Genomic DNA, 24,323 nt, shown 5'->3' with positions numbered 1-24,323 from the left:
ATAGTTGAACATGCTGATTAGCTAACAAACACACTGCTGAGCTGGAGACAGTGCTGTCCCCTCTGTCCAGGAGTAAATGCTGGAAAGGTGGTATTGTTCATAGGGAGGAGGATGGTCTCCGGCTACACTCTGATATCTATCAGCTAGTAAATGGGGCAGAACTATGGAATTTAATCTGCAGGCAGTTTGGGAAATTTAATAAGGGAAGGAAGTAAGCAATAAATAGTAGATCCCTACAGAGTGCAGTGGAACAAAGGGTCCTTGCTGTCCAAGTTCAGAGATCCCCGAAGGTATCGGTACAGGTAAAACGGGGGATGAGGAAGGCATAGATTTGTACTTTTTCACACAGAGGGTGGTGCGTGTGTGCAATGAGCTGCTAGAGGAAGTGGTGGAAGTTGGCACAAATACAATTTTTAAAAGGCAGCTGGATGGATATGTGAATAGGCAGAGTTTAGAGGAATATGGGCAAGTGCTGGTAAATTGGATAGATTAATTTCGGATATCTATTCAGCATGGACGAGATGGACTGTTTCTGTGCTGTACAGCTCTATGGCCATCCACCTCATTTTGAAATGTTTTGGAACACCCTCTTAGGGTTCAGAGTGTGCCAGGACCTGACACCTCCCTCCTCACGTCTCTTGTGTATTTTAAATCAATAGTACCGTTTGCATGTTACTGGGTTAGTACTTTAAACACACAGACACAAACAATATAATCAGAATTTCTATTCGGTACAGACAGTGATGACTTGTTTCAACTTTGCTAACAGGGTATCAGATCTGCAGACAGAAATCTTGGAAGAAATTCCAAAATAAGATCTGACAGGGTCACTCAATATCATTGGGGGGGGGGGGGGGGTTGAATCTGGAAACAGAAATTCGACCTGCTTCAAAAGGAACTGGACATCAATGTGAGCAGAGAAGCACTCAGAGAGGAACACACCAGTGAACGGAGCTTTATCTGGTTACACAGAATGAGTGTATGTGTCCCAATGAACTGACAATGGGAAGGAGCTTTAACCAGTTACACAGACTGAGAGGGGCTGGGGCATTTATTTTACCCCTGGAGCATCAGTGCCTGGGGGGTGACCTTAGAGAGGTTTATAAAATCGTGAGGGGCATAGACAGGGCAAATAGCCTAAGTCTTTTCCCCCCAGGGTGGGGGAGTCAAAAACTAGAAGGCATAGGTTTAAGGTGAGAAGGGAAAGATTTAAAAGGGGCCTAAGGGACAACTTTTCATGCAGAGGGTTGTGCAGGTATAGAATGAACTGCCAGAGGAAGTGGTGGGTAGAATTGCAATGTTTAAGAGGCGTTTGGTTGGGTATATGAATAGGAAGGGTTTGGAGGGATATGGGCTGGGTGCTGCCAGAGGGGATTAGATTGGGTTGGGATATCTGGTCGGCATGGGTGGGTTGGATGAAAGGTTTGTTTCCATGCTGTACATCTCTATGACTAGCACTCGGAGCATGGCTCCTTCATCACGTGATTGTGGAGAATAAAATCATAAGGCATAGAATGGATGGAAAAACATTACAGTGCACTGAAATGATATATTGAAAAACTCTGGATTGTTAAGTCTTTCATCTTTTAGTATGGGCTGCTTGTATCATTCATTTGTAAATCGCAGAATTTCCTGAAAGACATCTTCTTGAAATAACTCAAGGTTTTAGAACAAAAGGTGACATCTCAGCTCTGACAACGCATTAAAGGTGTGAAGTCAGGATCTGTCTGTATCCCAATCAGACTGGTTCTATTTCCAACGTGGAATTTACAAAATAATACATGGATTGACTGCCTGTATATTGTACATTTTTTGAGAAAAATAGAATGTATCTGCAAATACAAATTCACCCCCATGGATGTGTATGTGTGTGAATGAGACAGAGAAAAGTCTATTTCATGCTGTATATCCCAATGTCTACTCGACAACAGATGCTTTAATTCTGCTGGTGTAAATATTGTTATAAATCATAGCTGGGTATGAATAGTTAGATGTTAGGGTGAGAGAATGCCTCAAGAGCGGCACTATAAGAATCGTGGGAGAGCCCTATTTCTGGTTTACTTCCCCATGAACAAACATTAAGCATGAGCATTTATTTATTTCTAATTTTGTTCTGTTTTTCTTGTTTGATTCCCCGCTAGGACTACTCTCTGTGTCTGGGGATGGTTGACAGGTTGGGAGATTGTGGCTTGGGTCTTGAATAATTGAATGTTTTATTGTTCCAGAAGGTGTAGGGGTGTGGGGTCAAGGCTTCAGCAGAAATCTAGCAGAGCAGAGAATAGACCAATATCTGACTCTGTGAGAACAGGGACATCCCAGAGGACAGAGAAATCAGGACCTGAATCCAAGCTGACACCTGTGATTAGTACTTTGATGAGCAGCGTCAAGCCTCTACCTTCACCTAGCTTCCGATTTGACTACTACCTCGATATTCAGGATCCAATCCTTGTCATCCTGAAGCCATGCCTCTGTAAGGAGTCTCAGATCATAATTATTCTCTTCAATGTGTGCAGTCAATTTTGTTACAATGCACACCATTCAGAAACATCGTTTTTAGTTTCAAGTTTTGTGACCTTCAGAATCCAGTTTTGATTGTTGGTACATTTACTCACCTTGTCCCTTTCTATCGTTCTCAAGAGACGGGAGAGTTTGTTTTTGTGAATGAGCAGTTGTAGCGCGAGGTGGCTGTTGCTTGGTGACGGTGAGGCTCCCCCGCCCCGCCCACCCTCCGGCCCTGCCCCGCCCCGCCCACCCCCGGCCCCGCCCCGCCCACGCCCGGCCCCGCCCACGCCCGGCCCGGCCCCGCCCACCCCCGGCCCCGCCCATCCCCGGCCCCGCCCATCCCCCCGTGCAGACGTCTTGCGGGGGCGATGGCGGTTGGGAGGAGAAGTCGCTCGAGCGAGGAAGCGGCGGGAGGGCGGCCGTTAGGAAAATGGCGCCGCGCGGCCCGGGGCAGACACCCGTCACTGGCCGCCGCCGCCTTCCTGGCGCAGCTGCTGTGTCACGGCCACACCGGCCGGCTGTACAGCAGCCAGGAGCCGGTGAGCATTCTGGAGGCGGATGGGGTTAAGGGCCTGCTTGGGAACTCGTCGGCCGCCGGGGTGGTGGAGTTCTACTGGTCGTGGGGCGGCCCCTGTGTCAACTATGGGGCCACCTGGAAGGTACTGGGCCCGGGACGTGAAAGGTGAGGCAGGTTGTGGGGGGGACGGAGGGGAAGGAATGTGGGGCCTGTCCTGTCATAGTGACATTTTACACTCACTTTCCATCGGCTTTTACTGGCGCTTGTGCTGATTGCCCCTCACTGTGTGTTTAATCCTTGTGCTGTTTGCCCCTCACTGTGTGTTTAATCCTTGTGCTGTTTGCCCCTCACTGTGTGTTTAATCCTTGTGCTGTTTGCCCCTCACTGTGTGTTTAATCCTTGTGCTGTTTGCCCCTCACTGTGTGTTTAATCCTTGTGCTGTTTGCCCCTCACTGTGTGTTTAATCCTTGTGCTGTTTGCCCCTCACTGTGTGTTTAATCCTTGTGCTGTTTGCCCCTCACTGTGTGTTTAATCCTTGTGCTGTTTACCTCCTCACTGTGTTTAATCCTTGTGCTGTTTACCCCTCACTGTGTTTAATCCTTGTCCTGTTTCCCCCTCACTGTGTGTTTAATCCTTGTGCTGTTTGCCCCTCACTGTGTGTTTAATCTTTGTGCTGTTTGCCCCTCACTGTGTGTTTAATCTTTGTGCTGTTTGCCCCTCACTGTGTGTTTAATCTTTGTGCTGTTTGCCCCTCACTGTGTGTTTAATCTTTGTGCTGTTTGCCCCTCACTGTGTGTTTAATCCTTGTGCTGTTTCCCCCTCACTGTGTTTAATCCTTGTGCTGTTTGCCCCTCACTGTGTGTTTAATCCTTGTGCTGTTTGCCCCTCACTGTGTGTTTAATCCTTGTGCTGTTTGCCCCTCACTGTGTGTTTAATCCTTGTGCTGTTTGCCCCTCACTGTGTGTTTAATCCTTGTGCTGTTTGCCCCTCACTGTGTGTTTAATCCTTGTGCTGTTTGCCCATCACTGTTTAATCCTTGTGCTGTTTACCCCTCACTGTGTGTTTAATCCTTGTGCTGTTTGCCCCTCACTGTGTTTAATCCTTGTGCTGTTTGCCCCTCACTGTGTTTAATCCTTGTGCTGTTTACCCTTCACTGTGTTTAATCCTTGTGCTGTTTGCCCCTCACTGTTTGGTTTAATCCTTGTGCTATTTGCCCCTCACTGTTTGGTTTAATCCTTGTGCTGTTTGCCCCTCACTGTGTGTTTAATCCTTGTGCTGTTTGCCCCTCACTGTGTGTTTAATCCTTGTGCTGTTTGCCCCTCACTGTGTGTTTAATCCTTGTGCTGTTTGCCCCTCACTGTGTGTTTAATCCTTGTGCTGTTTGCCCCTCACTGTGTGTTTAATCCTTGTGCTGTTTGCCCCTCACTGTTTGGTTTAATCCTTGTGCTGTTTGCCCCTCACTGTGTGTTTAATCCTTGTGCTGTTTGCCATTGCTGAGGGTAGTGTGTAAATACTAGTGAAGGAGATTATACACCAGCATGTATATGTTCCTCGGTCATTGAAGGGGCCGGACCTGTTGAGAATGGTTGGTAAAGCATGTTGTGCACTTGGCCTTGTTAACATGGATATAGTTTGTTATTTGGAAATGTAGACTTTATTATTGAGAGTCACACAGATGTGCAGCACGGAAACAGACCCATTTGATCCAACCTGTCCATGCCAACCAGATATCCTAAATTGATCTCGTCCCATTTGCCAACACTTGGCTCATATCCCACTAATCCCTTCCTATTCATATACCCATCCAGATGTGTTTTATGTGCTGTAATTAAAGCGGCTTCCACTACTTCCTCTGGCAGTTCATTCCATATGCAACACCCTCTGCATGGAAAAGTTGCGACTTAGATACCTTTTAATATCGTTCTGCTCTCACCCTATAACCTATGCCCTCTTGTTGTGAACCTCAACCCTACACTGACGAAAAGACATTAAAAAAAATAGTTGAGCAGCCAGACAAAATGCAAAAGCTATAAAATGAGGAAAAACAACTGTGGCTCTACCCTTTATTTCTCCCCTTGGCATTTGAACACTGTCAATTCTGTCAATAACACCAGCATCGCCACAGAGCATATGGTGTCTGCTCCTCGGTGTGAACAACAGCACGCATGCCCGCTGGTGTCCATGCTCCTCGCTGTTGGCAGGAAAGGCGACATCACTTATCTCTGTTCCTAATGGTCTTCCCTTTATTCTTAAAGCTGTGCCTTCTGGTCCTAGTCTCTCCTACCAATGGAAACATCTTCCCAATGTCATTGCACTACCCTGTCCGGTCATTTCTGCTGGTGGGTGAGACTAGGCCTCAAGGTTAGAGGGAGTAGCTTTCAGACAGAGATGCGGAGGAACTGCTTTTCCCCGAAGGTTGTGAATCTGTGGAACAGTCATGATTAGAGTGATACTGGAAAAGCACCGCAAGTCAGGAAGCATCCGAGGAGCAGGAAAATCGATGTTTTGGGCAAAAGGGCTTGCATCAAAATCTATGGAATACTCTGGCCAAGGAAGCAATAGAGGCAGCTTCATTAAGTATATTCAAGACACAGTTGGGTGGGTTTTTGCCTGGGAGGGGAATGAAGGAGTTCCTCGTGACTGCAGGGAGGAGGAGGAGATGAGACGATGGACAGGTCAGCCATGATCTTAATGATCGTGGAGCAGGCTCACTTGTAGCAACTGGATTGAATCCAGGAAGGGAGCAGACTTTACGACCTCAGGTATGTGTCATGGTTACCCGGGTGAGGAGAGACATAAGGATAGGCTGGGACTGTTTTCCGTAGCGTGCCAGAGTCTGAGGAGTGACCTTATACACTTTTATATCGTCATGAGGGACATGGATAGGGTAAATAAACATGGTATTTTCCTTTGGATGGAGGAGCCCAGAACTAAAGGGTAATAAGTTTAGGATCAAGAATGTGGTGTTGCAGCAAGTCAGACAGGATCCGAGGAGCAGGAAAATCAACGTTTTGGGGAAAAGCCTTTCATCGGGAAAGTGTGTTTGTATGTGAGTTTGTGTATAAGACTGTGCATCAGTGAATGTGTATTTGCGTGTGTGCATGCTTGATAAAGTGTGATTGTGATGGAGAATGAGCTTGCGAGAGGGTGTGTGTGTTGAGAGGGTGCTGTATGTGTATGTCTGAGAGAGAGCGTGTGTCTGAGAGGGGTATGGATATAAGTGAGGTTTAGCAATCAGGCAACTTCAGAGCGGTAAGGCACCTGGCCCAGAGGGCTGTTAGGTTGAATTTTACAAAGAGTTCGCAGGAGTATTAGGTGGCCCACTTATGAACATGTACAACTACAGAAATAGTCAGGGCTGCCTCCTGCCTTCACTGAATGAGGTGAATATCTCCCTTATTCTCAAAATAGGAAAAGATCCAGAAGATTGTGCATCACACAGACCAATATCCTTGCTAACTGTAGATTTTAACATTCTCTCTAAAACATTAGCATTGAGGCTGGAGAGGGTACTGCCATATATCATAAAAGAGGAGCAGACTTGGTTTATTAAGGGCCGTCGATCATTTAATGATATTAGAAGGGTCTTGAATGTGAATCAAGTCTGTCATCAGGAAAAAATACCAGGAATAGTCGTCTCATTGGACGCGGAGAAGGCATTTAACAGGATGAATGGTCATACCTGTTCTATACATTAGAAAGGTTTGGTGTTGGAAACTTATTTGCCAAATGGGTCTCAACACTGTATAATGATCCCAAAGCAGTTGTGATCACCAATGGATTAGGCTCAGGTAGCTTCAGTGTGGGTAGGGGCTGCCGTCAGGGATGTCCTCTCTCACCGTTGCTATTCACGTTAATAATTGAGCCACTGGCGGAAGCGATACAGGCTGACTCTAATATAACGGCCCCGAGGGTTGGTACAGGTAAACATAAAATTACCCTATATGCAGATGATGATCTCCTTTTTCTTAGTAATCCTCTGATGTCCATGCCTCACTTAATCCAAGTTATTAATACATTTAGTGCATTTTCAGGCTACAAAATTAATTTTTCAAAATCGGAGGCCATGCCTCACTAGTATGTCCCACTTATTGGACGGATCCCACTTCCCCTTTCGGTGGTCTCTGGAGGGTTTCTTATACTTAGACATTTTTATCACCCCAGTATTTGGCCAGCTATACAAGGCCAATTTTGTGCATATATTGGAAAGGGTAAGGCAGGACCTTCACGCTGGGGAGACCTTCCAATTTCCTGGTTAGGTAGAATAGCCCTAATTAAAGTGAATGTCTTTCCCCGTCTCTTATACCCTATGAGAATCCTTGCGGTGATGCTGCTGAGGCTGGCACTGTGCAAATTGTATGGTTGGCTGGGTTCGTTCATCTGGAGTCCTAGACGCCCCCTCATTAAGTTAAGGAAGCTACAGCTTCCACAGGCAATGGGGGAGGGCTGGATTTTCCAGACTTTAGGAAGTATCAGTTGCTTGTTAAGCTACATAGCCGATTGGGTCACGTCTGACCCGCAATCAATCTGGATGGACATCAAGGCTTCTCAAGTACAGTGCTTTCTTATTAACCTCTTATTTTTAGATTAGATGAAAATCATTACGGACCACTGTAGAAACCCTATAATACTAAACACAATTAAAGCTTGGAATGTCATGCGGCAAAACGAGGGTAATTCACATAAAACATCCCCCTATACTCCTATAGTGGGGGCATGGGGTTTTCAACCGGGGCTTACAGATGCCACATTCAAATCCTGGAGATCCAGGGGTATTTCCAGTTTAGGGGATCTGTTTGAGAAGGGGGGGTCCTGATGTCTTTTGAACAGCTGCATCAGAAATTTGGATTACCTAATGGAGACCTCTTTTGATACTTCTAAATACGAGACGACATACAGAAGACGACTACGCTATTAAATGGTCTCTATAAATCAGATAGAGAATGAAGAGTGTTGTGGCCAGTGGGCGTACCCTCGGTCAGCACTCTTTATCATTTATTACGTGATGAAGTATCGGAAGATATGGACAGTCTGCTTAGAATATGGGATCAGGATTTGGGGCTGGAAATTTCTACAGAAATGTGGAATGACATCTGGGAAAATGCCAAAAAAATCTCCATTTATAACAGAACTCAGGCCATTCAGTTAAAGATACTTCATAGGGCCCATATGGTACCGGAAAGATTGGCAACATTTAGGGTAGGAGTATCTCCAATGTGTCCCAAATGTAAAAGAGGTGGGCATTCTTACACACCGCTTATGGACATGCCATAAGATCCACAAATACTGGACCGAAGTAGTAAACGCCCTGACAGAAATCTTGGGAATGGAAATTACAGTAGATCCAGTATCTCCTCTTCTGGGCTTCTCGAGCTTACCTTCTCTGGATGTGCATGGGAGGAAATTATTTTCCATTCTCTCCTTCTTCTATGAAAGGAAAAATATCTTAGTAAACTGGGTGGCTGAGGGCCCTCTAGGACTTCAGAATTGGCACAGATTAATCATGGAATGTGTTCCCCTTGACTTCCTTACAAATATGGTGCACCAAAAAACTGAATTATTCTATAAAATATGGCAGCCCTCTTTGAATTACATGGATATAGATATTTCGGCCATTCTTTTGAGGGCTTTCATCTAGTTGAGGTAACAGTTCTGGCTGGTCCGAGGCCCCTTGGGAGAGGAATCCCACATGAATACGGGTTTTATTACAACTTGATGTTAACTCATTACGAGTGTGTACTTCACTACTTAATTACTATGTTATCCTGTTTTCTTTTGAATAATGTAAGATATTTGATCGTACGCTCTGGTTAGTTATGGGTTAGATCTGGTTTCCAGCATCTGCAGTTATTGTTTTTACCTTAGTTATAGGTTAGATTAGTAGCTAGATGAGTTTTGTCTTTTTCTTTTTCTTCTCTGTATCTCTTTTTGTTTGACAGGTTTTGACTATTTATTTAAAATTTAATTGTATATTAATGTTTGTACTTGTCTTTTTTTAATTTGTAAACTTGTAAAAATGTTAAATTTTCAATAAAAATATCTATAAAAAGAAAAGGTGCATCTGTACAGATGCATGAGTAGGGGGAGAGCAGAGGGATACAGATTCAGGAATTGAGCGATAGGTTTAGACGGGGGATTTGGATCGGCTTCGGCTTGATGGGCTGAAGGGCCTGTTCCTGGGTTGTAAATTTTCTTTGTTCTATGTTGAGGTGATACAGGGTGTTGGTGAGGCCATTTTGTTCAGAGTACTGAGTACAGTTCTGGTCACCCTGTAATAGGAAGAATATTATTCGAGGGGGTTCGGTAAAGATTTACTTGGACGTTGCCAGGACTGGAGGGTTTGAGTTATCGGGAGAGGCTGGGACTTTTTCACTGGAACGGAGGAGGTTGAGGGATGACCTTATTGAGATTTGAAAAATCATGAGGGGTGAGAGTAAGGAGAAAAGCGAGGAACATGCGCGGTTATGTAGAGCCAGAGGTGGGAAGGTGAAACAAAATTGTGGCTCTACCCTTTATTCCTCCTATTGACATTTGGCCAGTTGAATCTGTCAGTTACACGAGCATATCTACAAAGCCTACTGCATGTGCCCCTCGGTTCAGCAAGCGCTGCGCATGTTCGCCGATGTCTGCAAAAAAACTGCACATGCTTCTATCTGTCTGTAAAAATGGTGCATGAATTTCTTTTGCCGTTCCTCTGCTCCTCGGATGCTGCCTGACCTGTTGTGCTTTTCCAGCACCACTCTAATCTTGACCCATGAGCTTCTGAAGCTGTTGCTGCTCCTCTCTGTCTGAATGAAGATTGAGATTCATCCAAGACTGTAATTTCCTTCCTCTGTCCAACAGCACACTCTTCTCTCACTGCCTTTTCTATTTCTTTTATTTTCATGCTGGGATCCAATTGTTGAATTGCAGCAACTGAGAAGAAAGGGAGTGAATCCAGAAAGAGGACAGACTCTGGAAAAGCTGGTCCAGGTCTGCGCCTCAAACACCTGGCAAGTGCAGTACCACAGGGTGAAGTTATAGTCTTTGCTGTGGAAAAAACAAAGCAGAAATGAGATGTATTGTTTAAATGGTGATATATTGGGAAGTGTAGAAAGTGAGGACTGCAATGCTGGAGATCAGAGTCAAAATGTGTGGCGCTGGAAAAGCACAGCAGGTCAGACAGCATCCAAGGAGTAGGATAGTTGACGTTTCGGGTAAGAGCCCTTCATCAGGAATGATGTGTGGATGGACAAAGGAGCCTCAGCGTCCTCCTACACCAGGCGCTGCCAGTTGTCAGACAGGTGCAACAAGCATTCAGCAAGGCAAGTGGTGTATCAGCAAGAGGAATTTAGTTCAGAAGTGGGGGTGCCTTCCTGCAGTTAGGGGGTCATTGAATATGTTCAAGGCTGAGTTCATATCATTTTTGAACAACAGAGAAGTGGATGGTTATTGGGGAAGGCAAGAAAATAGTTTTAAGGCGAGTACAGAACAGTGACAGTCATACAGCATAGAAACACACCCTTCAGGTCAACGAATCCATGCTGACTATATTCACAAACTAATCCCATCTGCCTGTGTTTGGTCCATATCCCTCCGAACCTTTCCTATTCACGTACTTATCAAAATGTATTTTAAACATTGTATATGTACTTGGATCCACCATTTCCTCGAGACATTCATTCCATAAACAACCACGCTCTTTCTTTAAAAAAACACGTGCTCCTCATGTCTTTCGACTCGTTCTACTCTCACTTTAGACGTTTGCTTCCTAATCTTGAAATGACACCTGCCATTGTCTCTCACCTGCCATTTGCACAGTCCCTCATGATTTTTTAACCCTCTCTAAGGACACCTCTTAACCTCTGCTCCAGTGAGAAAAGTTCCAGCCTCTGCATCTCAATGTAGGGAGGTCCATATCCATTTGTGATCTGTTCACTGCTGGTGCAGGATTAAAAGACCAAATGGCCGACTCCTGCTCCCAATTCTGTGTCCTGGACAGCAAGAGACGATAAGGCAAAGGAGTAGAAAGTAGGCTATTCAGCCCATCAGGTCTGCTCATACCATTCAATCGTGGCTGATCAGTTTCTGAGCGCCATTCTGCTTTCTCCCTGTCACCTTTGATCCCCTCAATACTCAAGAACCTAGCTATCTCAGTCTAAATATCCTCAGTGACCTGGCCTCTGCAGTCTTCTGTGCCAATGACTTCCATAGATTCGCCACTCTCTGGCTGAAGAAGTTTCTCCTTATCTCCATTCTAAAAAGTCTTCCCTTTACTCTAAAGCTGTGCCCTTGGGTCTTAGTTTCTCCTATCGAGGGGAACATCTTCCCAACATCCACTCTGTCCAGGCTGTTCAGTATTCTGTGTTTCAATTGGATCTCCCCTGAATATGGCCCTGTTAATCAGCATGAACCGGACCCTTCAGGATGAGGTACAGCAGGGATTATGTTCAGCAAATTGGAAATGGAGGGAGAGTGTGTGGGATGGAGATCTTTAGATTCTAAGGAATAAGCGAGGAAAGAAAGTTCACGATAAATTAGAATTGATTGGATGAGCTGATAAGCTACGGAGGGGCAGATGGAGTTGAACTTGGAGAAATGTGATGTGTTTCATTTTGGTCAAGCAATGCAGGCAGGACTTAGACAGGGGGAGTGTTGCAGAAGAAAGAGATCTTGGAGTGCATGTTCATAGTTCCTTGTGAGTGGAGTCGCAGGTAGACAAGATAGTGAAGATGATGTTTGGTATGCTTTCCTCTATTGGTCAGAGCATTGAGTGAAGGAGTTGGGAGGACATATTGTGGCTGTACAGGACATTGGTTAGGCCACTTTTGGAATATTGTGTGTAATTCTTATCTCCATCCTATGGAAGGATGTTGTGAAACTTGAAATGGTTTGGAAAAGGTTTATAAGGCTGGTGTCAGAGTTGGAGGGTTTGAGCGAGAGTCTGAATAGGCTGGGGCTGTTTTCCCTTCGTGTCGGGAAGTTTATAGAAGTTTATAAGGGGCATGAATACGGGTAAATAGCCAAGGTCTTTTCCTCCGGGTAGGGGAGTGCAAAATTAGAAGGCAGAGGTTTGAGCTCAGAGGGCAAAGATTTAAAAGGGACCCGAGGGGCCACTTTTTCTCAGAGGGTTTTGCATTTATGGAACGAGCTGACAGGAAGTGGTGGAGGCTGGTACAATTACAACAATTAAGAAGCATTTGGATGGGTACATGAAGAGGAAGGTTTTTGAGGAATATGGGCCACATGCTGGCAAATGGAATAGATTGATTTTGGATATATGGTTGGCATAGACGAGTTGGGTGGAAGGATCTGTTTGTGTGGTGTATGACTCTTACTGTCTTCGGTGAAAGCAGAAGTGTGGTTGTGAAGACAGGGCTTTCAGAGCAGCTTTCAAAGATGTTTTGCCCTACTGGGACCAGAAGAAGTTAGAACGAAATCTTTCATTTGTGAGACAGCAAGCAAATAAGTGAGTACATCCAGGATTTTGGTGGAAAGTGGGAATTCATTGCACTGAGAGGATGAAGCCCTATCTTATCCAGTCATTTCTGCTGGTGGCTGAGACGAGGCCCCAAGCTTTGGGGGAGTAGGTTTAGGACAGAGATGAGGAGGAGGAAGTGAGGGCTGCTGGTTTTCCCAGAGATTAGTGTATCTGCGGAATTCTCTGCCCGAGGAAGCAGGCTCCAATATGCCCCGGTCCTGATACTTCAGCTTGACGTACCCGTGACTGTAAACTTTGAAGAGTTTTCATTAACTGATGCAAATATTTCCCATTTGTCCAACAATGCAGTGTCAGCTGTTTCAGTCATTGAGATGGTTTTGATTCATCTACTAAATACATCTACTCTTATTAGACAATATTTATGACAATGTAAGCGAGGTGATTCTATATACGCAAGTTGTAAACCAGTACAAAAGCTGACCAGGCAAGGAAGTGGTTAACAAACACAGGGCATCCCTCTTCGAGTATGCACCTTGTTTGTTTACAAATTAAACACGCTTCAGATCTTTTCCTAGCTGCTTTCCGAAAATCTGGGTGCCACAATAATGGACATCATCAACTGAAATAGGCAGCAGCAAAGAATGAACACAAACCAGTCCAGCAGGGGGCACCCATGTTTTGGTTTGAGTATTGAGGGAGTACCCTATTTGAGGCACCTGTGATATCAGTACCATAGATGGAAATGTGTTGCTGGAAAAGCGCAGCAGGTCAGGCAGCATCTAGGGAACAGGAGAATCGACGTTTTAGGGCATTAGCCCTTCTTCAGGAAATTTTCCTGAAGAAGGGCTAATGCCCGAAACGTCGATTCTCCTGTTCCCTCGATGCTGCCTGACCTGCTGCATTTTTCCAGCGACACATTTCCATCTCTGATCTCCTCCAGCACCTGCAGACCTCACTTTCTCCTCAAAGATATCAGTACCATACCCAGGCTAATGTGCATTGAAACCAGATTATGAAGTGTTAACCTTCCTGCAAACTTCTGCCTGTGTGTGTCTCTCTGTAACATTTTTTAACTTGCTTCATATCTGAGTTTGTCAGCTTTTCTTTATTCCTTCCTACCTTCCAAGGCTAATGAGGCGCTCACATTCCAGAACAGCCCAAGTTAGGGAGTTGAGCCTCATAAATCCTGGCTGTGACACATTGCTGCTTAACCAAGTGTGCAAACTCTAAATACCTCTCAGCTGTTCCATTTGAAAATCGAACACAAATTGTTTGTGTTTCTGCATGAGTCCATAACCCAGGGAAATACAACAGAGTCTTTAATAGTTGCCCAATGTGTCCTGTATGCCAAATTCATTCAAATCTGGATATCCTGAAGTGAGCAATTATACTTCAGATTTCTACTCGCCAATTAAAACTAATGTTGGGCACTCAAACAGATTGAGGGCAACTTGAAGCATGCCACGGACCTCAGTGTGGGTCCAGGGCTTATCAAATAGGGTTTCACCTCTCATAACTCTGCGGTAAGCAAATTATTTATTACTAACTTTGTAAAGCATAAGTGCTCTCAGCAGTATTACGTCCAGACGCTAGGACCCTGTCGAGTTCTCTCACTAGTATCTTGTGGCTGAGTAGGGAGAATTGTATCAATATTTCTAACAGCACTTTTGTCCCTGGCCAGCTTTCCTCTTTATTTTGGACACAACAAAAGCAGCAACCATCTTCTATATTTCATCTCTCAAAGGATATCGACCGGTGACCTGGCAGGACCAGGGTATTTCCTGCCTGACTCGCCAACTGTGGGGGATGGAAATAAAGCCCCATGTCAGGAAAGAATTTGTTTATCAGGAAGCACTACAGCTGCAAGGCCAACCGTCTCCGCTGAGCCTGGGAAACACAAACTTGAACAAGCAGGCACTAAGCTGAGATTCAAAATGGTTTCTAGGCTTTAATATGTGACCAAATGGCTGACCCAAATCTAATAATTCTCCCACATCATCGCAGGGAATTAAACAAGAAAAATGAAACAAAATTAGAAATAAATTGGCGACCATGCTTAATGTTTGTTCATTATGAAGTAAACAGGAAATAGCAGTCTCCCAGGATTCGTATGGTGCCCTACTTGAGAAATTCTGTCCAACAAGTTTAATTGGAAGCAGTAGCTTTCGGAGTGCAGCTCCTTCATCAGGGGATTGTGGAATATAAAATTGTAAGACACAGAATTTATAGCAACAGTTTATAGTGTGATGTAACTGAAAGTACATATTGAAAAAGACTTGGATTGTTTAAGTCTTTCATCTGTTCAAATGACCATGATAGTTTCAGTTCTTTCAAATGTAAATCACAAAACCTTTTAAAATAGTTAAATCCTCAAGTGAACTTTACCAATTGGTGTCGCGTCAGCCCAGATAATGTATTGAAGGTGTGAGCTCCCCTGTGTGAGACTCTGTGCCACAATGGTTAAACTGATTTACAGAATCTTACATGGATTCATGCAGTTTTTCAGCAAAGTAAGACATAATTCTGCAAGTACAAATTCACCCAACAAACTTGCGCGTGCACGCGTGTGTGTGTGTGTGTGTGTGTGGGGGGGGGGGGGGGGAGGGGGGAGAGATGTATATTTGCAGATACATTCTATGTGCATTTTTTAAAGGAAAAATCTGCAGGCAGTCAATACATGTAATAGTTTGTAAATTCGACTTTGGAATCAGAACCAGTCTGACTCAAGATTGGGATACAGGCAGACTCTGACCTCACACCTTTAATGCATTGTCTGAGCTGAGATGTGAGCTTTTGCTATAAAACCTTGTTATCTCAAGAAGATGACAACAAGAAGTTCTGGGATTTACATTGTAATGAGACACGTAACCTATTTGAAAAGGTGGAAGACTTAACAATCCAGGTTTGTTCAATATACCATTTCAGTGGCAGGACACTGGAAAGTTTTGCTCTAAATTGTGTCTTAGGATCTTATCCTCCACAACCACCTGATGAAGAGGCAGCACTCCAACAGCTCCTGCTTCCAAAGAAGCCTGTTGGACTACAACCTGGAGTTGTGTGATTCTAGAATCTGGTTTCTAGCATCTGAAGTCCTTGTTTTTATCTAGTTGATTTTAACCCTACAGTGAATCCTCTTGCAAGGATGCCTGCCTTGAAGAAGTTTTCCTCCTCTCTCTACAAGAATCTCAAGGAATCCCTCTCCCACTGCAACTCCCAGGTCATTTCCTCTGCCCTGAAGCTCTTCAACCATGTCCTGAAACAGACTCGCTACCACAGCCACATTTGCTTCCTCAGTGCCTGCCTCCGTAACCAACACATCCTACACGGATTCCGGATCACCTTCATCCCCACCCCTATTCACCCATTGTACTCTTTGCTACCTTCCACCACCCTCCTTCCTGACCTATCCCCTCAATCTCCACCCCCATTCACCTATTGTACTCTATGGTACTTTCTCCCCTCTGCACCCTGCATGCTCTATTCCTGATGAAGGACTTTTGCCTGAAACGTCGATTTTCCTGCTCCTCGGATGCTGTCTGAACTGCTGTGCTTTTCCAGCACCACTCTAATCAAAAGTGGATTGGCCATGTTGAATTACCCATAGTGCTGTGAGAAACGAACCCCACTTAATCAATAATTTTCAGTCAGAGTCAGAGTTCTGAAGCAGCACATTTATTCAAACATCTTGCAAGATGGGTGGCTGTATGAAGAGAGACATACCCGACAGTAAAATACAGAGCTTTTTATACTTTTGAGGGCTCTCTCGACACCCCTACACTGAGCAATAAACCTATTATGATTGTCTATTTCATTCTATCCCTTTATTTGGTTATTACTTGCACCCGTTATTCCTTCATTTGGTAATTCCCTGCACCCAAGCCTAAGCCTATCATACTTATTAATTACCGCGCTTGTTTTTCTTTAAATCTGCCTTATTTGGCTGTCCTTGTTCGTTACAGCCTTCCTGTTACTTTGTCCAGTTCCCCTTATCTTATCGAACCGTCTGACTTCTGAGATCATCCTTTACTATCTTGATAGTCCAAAAAGCAGACCTACAAACTGAGCTTATTGCGAAATGCCCCTGCTGCCCTTTTTTTGTGGTCAGCTACAAGTAATTTCTCAGCTTCAAAGTATCCATTAAAATCAATATACAACTGACAACCTGAAATTTATCTCTATCAATCCCCACCCCCACTCCCGCGCCCCTCTCATTTATCTCTCCACCCTGCAGGCACTCTGCCTCTATTCCCAAGGGCTTTTGTGCGAAAACGTCAATTTTCCTGCTCCTCGGATGCTGCCTGAACTGCTGTGCTTTTCCAGTACCACTCTAATCTAAAGTGGATTGGCCATGCTGTAATACCCATAGTACCCAGGGATGTGCAGGTTAGGGTGGATTGGCCATGCTAAATTAGGCATAATGTGCAGGTAAGGTGCATTACTCAGGGTTAAATGTAGGGGAATGGGTGTGGGTGGGTGACCCTTGAGGGTCGGTGAGGCCGAGTGGCCTGCTTCCACACTGTGGGGATTCTCTGAAGGGAGGGGTTTTTTTGGAAAGTGTGTTCCCGTCCTGGTCTGCTGCAGGCGCAGCGCGTGCGCCCGCTGTTGGCCATGGCCCCGCCCCCTCAACCGTCACTTTTCCCCGCCCCGCCCCTAGTTCCGTTGTGACGTCACAAGGCGGAAGTGGCCCTGTCAGTTTCAAAGTGAATCTCCCGCCCTCTGGCCGACACTTCATCCTGGGAGGGAGGCAGAGATGGGAGGAGGGGAAATTGGTCACTTGTAGCAACTGGAGTGAATGCAGGGAGGGAGCAGCCTCCGCAAACTCAGGTATGTGTCTTAGTTACCCGGGTGAGGAGGGACTGAAGGATAGAGATTGGGAAGGGGGAGGGCTGGATATCTCCTGTTTTGATGTTTAAAATGCAACCGATTCCTACCAGTAACTGCCACAGGTACAAGTACAGCACATGCAATATTCCTCATTGCAGCTTCAAGCCGGTTTTACATCCTCTGTTCTTCCTCCACCTTGCTCCAGCACATTCACCTTCTTTCCCTCATTCACATTCCTCCCCCTGCCCCCCCCCCCCCCCCCCCCCGATGTTCCAAGCTTATCCTCAAAAGATCGGTTTGTCCCTCCATTCTTTCCCGGTGGCGTCCATTACTCTTGTCTATTTCTTGCCTTATTCAGCCTTGTGCGTGAACAAAGTGTTAGCGTATATCCTCTTTCACCGCCAGCTGCTTCCTCGTTTGCGAAAGCAACGTTTCCTCACATTTTTCGCCGACACTGAGCCTTCTGACCTCCCTGATTGTGTTTTTTTTGTTTTTGCAGAAGCAGGAAACGGATGCTTATAACTGATTATACGAGCATATCTAGCTTAACCTACACCCCTCCCCTCACAGCACCTTATCTGTTTGTAACATCTACAATTGTTTGCAGGCACATTTCATGTATGCACATTTTAGCTAATACAAACGCAATGATATATTTCCTTCACATTGCTTTCATTCTTGTTAACTCCACTCTTGGCTGAAACAATTATACCCTGGCGTTAGTTCATTTACCTTGCAGAAGCAACACTGCTTTACCAATATCCCACAGGGGTGACCCTAATAATGTGGAGCATGGCGAGGGTAAGTAGACAAGATCTTTGATCTGGGATTGCTCATAGGTTTAGGGTGAGATTTAAAAGAAACCTAAGGGGCAACTCCTATACACAGAGGGTGGTGTGTGTAAAGAATGAGCTGCCAGAGGAAGTAGTGGCTCCTGGTACAATTACAACCTTTAAAAGATATCTGGATGGGTACATGTTGGGAAGCATTTAGAGGGACATGGACCAAGTGCTGGCAAATGGGACTAGATTGATTTAGGATATCTGGTCAGCATGGACTGAAGGGACTGTTTCTGTGATTCTGGCTTGCCACGAATGTTTTTTACGTCTGTTCAGTTTTTCCCTGATGTTGGTGTTAACGCCTTGGTGTCTTATTTTGCTCCCCACATCCTGGGGACATTAACCATTTCCTATCTGGTTGTTCTGATCTGGACTGCTGTCTGGATCTTCGGATTTCTGGGATTGGTCAATAAACACACCTGGAAGTGACTTTGTCAATCATACAAGCAATAGTTTATTCTTTGATATGGCCCGGACGGTAGACTCTGATCAGCCCAGAAGGATTAGATTAGATTAGATTAGATTCCCAACAATGTGGAAACAGGCCCTTCGGCCCAACCAGTCCACACCGACCCTCTGAAGAGTAGCCCACCCAGACCCATCTCCTTCTGACTAATGCACCTAACATTATGGGCAGTTTAGCATGGTCAATTCACCAAACCTGCACATCTTTGGATTGTGGGAGGAAACCCAAGCAGACATGGGGAGAATGTGCAAACTCCACACAGCCCCCCAAGGCTGGAATCGAACCTGGGACCGTGGTGCTGTGAGGCAGCAGTGCTAACCACTGGGCCACCGATGAGTACTTCTAGTGTGCCAAAAGAATCCACCAAATTATACAGAGTTTGGATAGAACTTATGGACATTGTTTAGAGTCAGACATTGAGCATGATCACATAGTAACAACCAGTCAGATCCCGCAAGGTCCTTATGCATTTTTGACTTAGCCTAGGGCGGCACGGTGGCTCAGTGGTTAGCACTGCTGCCTCACAGCACCAGGGTCCCAGGTTCGATTCCAGCCTTGAGTGACCGTCTGTGTGGAGTTTGCACATTCTCCCCGTGTCTGCGTGGGTTTCCTCCGGGTGATCCGGTTTCCTCCCACAGTCCAAAGATGTGCAGGTCAGGTGGATTGGCCATGCTAAATTGCCCGTAGTGTTAGGTACATTAGTCAGAGGGAAAATGGTTCTGGGTGGGTTACTCTTCGGAGGGTCAGTGTGGACTGGTTGGGCCGAAGGGCCTGTTTCCAAACTGTAGGGAATCTAATTTAATCTATCATAATTTCTTGTAGACAACCTGTTCTTGGAATCGTATTTGTCCTGTCTGGCGGTTAGGATTAAACCGTTACTTCTGCGATTGATGGTTAGGTTCACATTTGTTACTTCTGCATTTGCAGTTTTTTTTCACTGGATTGACATCAGTCTGTGGTTTCTTGTTTGTTCTGAGTTGTGAGTATCTGCCTGACTCAGTCCCACCGAGTTAGCGAAGCAGAAGCCATTTTGTCCTACTTCCCATGTTAAAGTGGAGATTTGAGGTGGCCCAGGGAATCCTTTGAGAACTCAGACCTGTAAAGCCTCTCTCTTGGTTTGTCCTGGAGATCATACTCTTTGGAAGCCTGGAATAAAAATCTCTCATCATAAAGTCCCAAAATGCAATTCAATTCAATCCATAGCAGATAAGCACTAAGTTAATTCTCAACAGGATTCAACAGCCTCAGCACTAAAATGGTCTCTCTCTCTCGTGTCCTTTTGAAATCTCAAGACAGCAAAGAATTATTTTGTGAATGCCCTGCTTGCAAGGGGTAGTAAGAATCCGTTACAATGGACAAGCTCCACCCATTAATTACAAAGCTATGGATAGTACCGAGTCTTGTTTCAGGGTCAGATTCAAAGACTATCATTCATTTCACAAGGGAACGGCTGTGAATGTTATCACTTGGGGTCCTGTTCACACAGATTCACCGATGCTGAGGCAAACGTTCTTAATTGCCTCACAGCATCCTGTTATCACTTGGTGAGCCCAGGTGTCCCTATCTTTAAGTTCTCTCCTCTTTCTGAGCCTTCCTGTCTGTTTATTTTCTAATGCAGTAAAGGTATTCAATAATTCAGCATTACATTTTAGTCTGGATGTTTAAAGGCAAGTTTTAAGGCTATAGACTTTATCACCCAGATGCCCCCACCCTCATTCCTCCCTTTGATTGCACCACGATCACTGAAAGAGAAGGCTAGTCCAAACAAATGCCCTTCAAGGTGGTCCAGCCATCAACATCCTGTAGAGCGGCACCACCATCTTCGCAGCTCATCTGGTCATATTTATCATCGCCATCGACACGTGTGGGTGAGCCATCGGATCGCAAAAGGAGCATCTTCTGGGGCAAATCTATATCACTAAGGGACCTCATAAGCCTAGCAATTAAATACCTAACAATACCAACAAACGGACATAGTTAAATTGATAAGCCAATCGTACCATCAGCCCGATCTGCAGTTTCCCCAACTGGTCCCTTCAGTCATTCTGTCAAGGAATACCTGGATCTCTTCTTGTATCTTAGTAATTTTGCCAGTCAGATCGGGAATGCCTGTAGTGCATTTATCTTGGACAATGGTGCAGATCTCACTCTCCTGGGCAAGTATATAGTCTAAGGCAGACCGATTCTGCACAGAGTAAAGACACAGGTCTGATAATCCCAGTTTAGTCTGTTCCAGAGCCTCTTTAGTCTTATTTCCTCGAAAGGTCAGGCCGCACAAGAGGGAATTGTGGTTCTGTTAACTTGTTACCCCTGCCGATCCTTCCAACCCCAGGGTACTCTGGATTCCCCGGCCTATCGGGTGTCCTGTATTGTCACCCAGTCCCTTGGGATCCTTCCAGTTGGAGCAAGGTTGGCTGAGACCGACCGCTGCATCCTCCTCAGATGGAGGTTCCATCGACTTGTCCACTGGCCAGGACAAGGTACTGTTGTGGGAACATGGGCTCTGATAGTGACCTTATGAGGGACATCTTTGCCATCCAGGACAAAGAAATTGGTAGCTTTACCTTAGCTGAAGAAATAATAGTCTGGTTTGGTGTATATTACGGAGAGTTTCTCAAAATAGGTTACTGAAATGTTACAGCAGGGGGTGTGGTCAGGTCTACAGGAGGAAAGGGTTGACGTTTTGCAAGAGGAGTTGCTTGAGAGCTGTAAAAAATGGGCCAAGTGACTCGAGCACTCGCACTGTATGGGAGACAATGGTCCTCAGAATGCTGTTCCCATTGGGCTCTCCCTTAGCTCTATTGTACATAGTCTTGGTGACAGTATCAGGTTCTGAAAAGAGAAAAGGCCTATAAATGCGCAAGGGAAGGGTTCCGTTCCAGGTCCATGTGCCACATAAGTCCTACTGTACCCGAGCCAGTGTTACACCAGCTGTTTGTATACACAGACCAGAGCTATTGGAAAGTGATATTTCTCTTCGCAGGGTCGGCAGTAGGAAGTCTGATGAATAGATTGGAATCGGGGATTGGGGGCGGGGCAAGTGAGTCATCTCCCGATAGAGAGGAGAGAAATACTACTGCCTCTGGGGTGAAGAGCGTTCTGTGGGCCTGTATAAATAAGTTGTTTGTGGATTGAGGAGTTTCCCCTATCTGGCTTCCCTTTTCTCGAGTCGGCCTTCCTGCAAAAAGGGATGGTGTTCCTGAGTTGATCATTTTTATCCTCACTAGGCTTGCGTCTGCAGGTAAAATAAAAAAAAATGGTAACTCCCACTGATTTCTACTGTCCAGATGGACCATCTGGTCTTTCTGATCGAAGAGTCCATTGCAATAGTCAATCTTCATCACGTTCCACACGTCAAAGGCGTCTGGTCCGGTGCACTGGACAACATCATCTCAGCATGGGTGGTGGATAATCTCTGATCATTCCTGGTCGCATCCATACTTAGTAGCTTTACCCATCAGAATGTTGTACGTGATCAGAAAGGTAAGGAGATAGGCGATCCCCCACAAGTCCCTCCTCTTAGTTCAAGTATCTGTCATAAGATTAACATGAGAATAACAGCAAGATTCAAAAACCCAACAGGACAAGGTCCATTCCTTTTGTTGGGATTCCAGGATTCTCTCCTCCTCTTCCCCCCTTTTGATTGGTGCGGTCAATCAATTGACAATGGTGCAGTTGGACCCAAGCTGAGCGCCCAACGACTGCGACTGCCGTAGGGGTGGGAAGTAAAACCTGGAAGGGGCCATCACAACAAGGTTGGAGACCTTTGACAGTTCAGTTCTTGACAAGCACCAACGAACCAGGCTCGACCCGTGACGAGGTTGAAAGGGAGGGAACATCGCTGTAGGCCGCACGCTCCTGGGAGTGAAAGGCACGCATCATGTTAGAGCAAGAACATAACCACTCATTGCTTCGGTCATGTGGTGGAAGTGGACTGAGAAGGGAGCCGAATCGTTCCAAGGGGTACGGAGGGGGTGATCAGAGAGACTCTCAGCTGGAGACAGTCGTGTCTTGCTCGCAGACATGGATCGCATCTTGAATAAGGCCACAGGGATTAGCATAACCAGGAGAGGCCAGACTCTGCCATCCATTTGGCAAGTTTAGTCTTGAGTCTGGTTAAAACATTGAATAAGGCCGGACGCCTGAGAATGATAAGCACCATGCAGTTGCCGACAAACACAAAGCTGGGAACAGAGTTCTCCGTTAATATTACCTACAAAGTGTGGTCGATTGTCCGAGCTAATGCACGCAGGTATACTGAAGCAGGGAATTATTTCCTTGAACAAAATCTACACCACAGTCTCAGCAGTCGCGTTAGGAGGAGGGGAGGCTTCAATCCACTCAGAAAAGACATCAGCAATAAGCAAAACACATTTATAGCAACTCAACTGATTTCTCCAACTCAATGAAGTCCAGTTGAAGTGTCTCCAAGGGACCCTCCAGCAAGGGAGTTCTCATAGAGATACTTGAACTAAGAGGTGGGCGATCGCCTACTCACTGACCTGTTTGATCACGTACAACATCCTGATCGGGAAAGCCACTGACTGAGTATCGATGCGATCTGGAACGATCTGAGATTATCCTGGTGTCATCTGGTGCAACAGACCAGACGCTTTCAACGTGGAGTCACTTGAGCAATGGCATGAGCTGCCAGAGGTAGTAGTGGGTGCTGGTACGATGACAAGTTAATAGGCTCCAGGATGGGCATCTGAATATGAAGGGTTCAGATGGGTCAGGGCCAAGTGATGGCAAACGGAACTGGAGTCATAGAGATGTACAGCACAGAAACAGACCCTTCGGTCCAACTCGTCCTTGCTGACAAGATAGCCAACCCAATTGAGTCCCAGCTGCCAGCACCCGGCCTTAATAGAGGCCAAGTGATGGCAAACGTGACTAGATTAATTTAGGATATCTGGGCAGGTTGGGCCAAAGGGTCTGTTTCTGTGCTGTGTGATTCTAATTGTCTTCAGTGAAATCAGAAGTGTGGTTGTGAAGGCTGGACTTTCAGAGCATGTTTTGCCCTGACTGGGAGCAGAAGAGTTTGACTGAGGTGTGTTGGTGTTAATGCCTTGATGTCTAATTTTGCTCCCACCTTCCCGGGGTCATTAACCATTTTGTGTCTGGTCCTTCCTCAAGAAGTTGTTTTGCAGGTTTACCCTGAATGGACACTTTTTTGCTTCTCAAAATCAGACCTGCTCACTCTCAGCAGGATCCCAGTGTTGTGAAAGATATTAACTTTCAGGTGGAGGTATCCAAAATTCAGAGAGATGTCAGTCTTGATGTTTTTGCTTTTTCTGCCCCTGTAAGATCCTGAATCAGCACCTTCAGGGGAATTAGTTAGAGCGGAGTGAGAACAGAGCGGGAGAGAGAGTGGGATGGTGCTTTCAATTTTGTGGAACAACAAAAGAATATTCCACAGAAAGTAGAATTGCTTGTTCTGAATTTCTACCTTGCACTGATAGTGATGACGTTTGTAATCTCTTTTTGCAGAGTATTTGAAAATCGGAAGACTGAAGTTTCAAAATCAACGGATGAAGGGCTTATGCCCGAAACATTGACCCTCCTGCTCCTCGGATGCAGCCTGACCTGCTGTGCTTTTCCAGCGCCACATTTTTCGACTGACTGTCCAGCATCTGCAGTCCTCACTTTGATGTCAATGTCTGACAGTCACTCAATCCATCGGGACCGCAACGATTTTTGACTGTGATTTCTGTGAGAAGGATCAACGCTTTTTGGTTCCTGTTTGAGGATGTT

At 45.5% G+C, this 24,323-nt stretch overlaps 2 protein-coding genes across 2 annotated transcripts in view; one reads left to right on the top strand and one right to left on the bottom strand.

Annotated features, from left to right (window-relative positions):
- LOC122546867 (uncharacterized) overlaps nt 1–24,323 on the bottom strand; it is a 92,377-nt gene that overhangs the window by 4,879 nt on the left and 63,175 nt on the right. The gene's annotated exons all lie outside the window — the stretch shown is intronic.
- LOC122547636 (uncharacterized) lies at nt 2,869–24,317 on the top strand. Its single transcript, XM_087975642.1, has 2 exons — nt 2,869–3,184; nt 24,060–24,317. Exons 1-2 carry the CDS (start codon nt 2,871–2,873, stop codon nt 24,268–24,270), a joined length of 525 nt encoding a protein of 174 aa, XP_087831768.1. The 5' UTR covers nt 2,869–2,870; the 3' UTR covers nt 24,271–24,317.

The sequence above is a fragment of the Chiloscyllium plagiosum genome, unplaced genomic scaffold, assembly GCF_037043375.1.
Source record: "Chiloscyllium plagiosum isolate Xiang-an unplaced genomic scaffold, Cpla_swu_hap1 HiC_scaffold_27, whole genome shotgun sequence".
Classification (NCBI taxonomy): Eukaryota; Metazoa; Chordata; class Chondrichthyes; order Orectolobiformes; family Hemiscylliidae; genus Chiloscyllium; species Chiloscyllium plagiosum.
The sequence above is the reverse complement of the archived record's forward strand: the minus strand, read 5'-3'. Positions and strand labels throughout refer to the sequence as shown.

Excerpts from the sequence above, each read along its gene's own strand:
- LOC122547636 (XM_087975642.1), top strand. The coding sequence starts at position 2,871 with ATGGCGGTTGGGAGGAGAAGTCGCTCGAGCGAGGAAGCGGCGGGAGGG. Across the intron at positions 3,185-24,059 it reads CTGGGCCCGGGACGTGAAAG|AGTATTTGAAAATCGGAAGA; the intron begins GTGAGGCAGGTT and ends CTCTTTTTGCAG.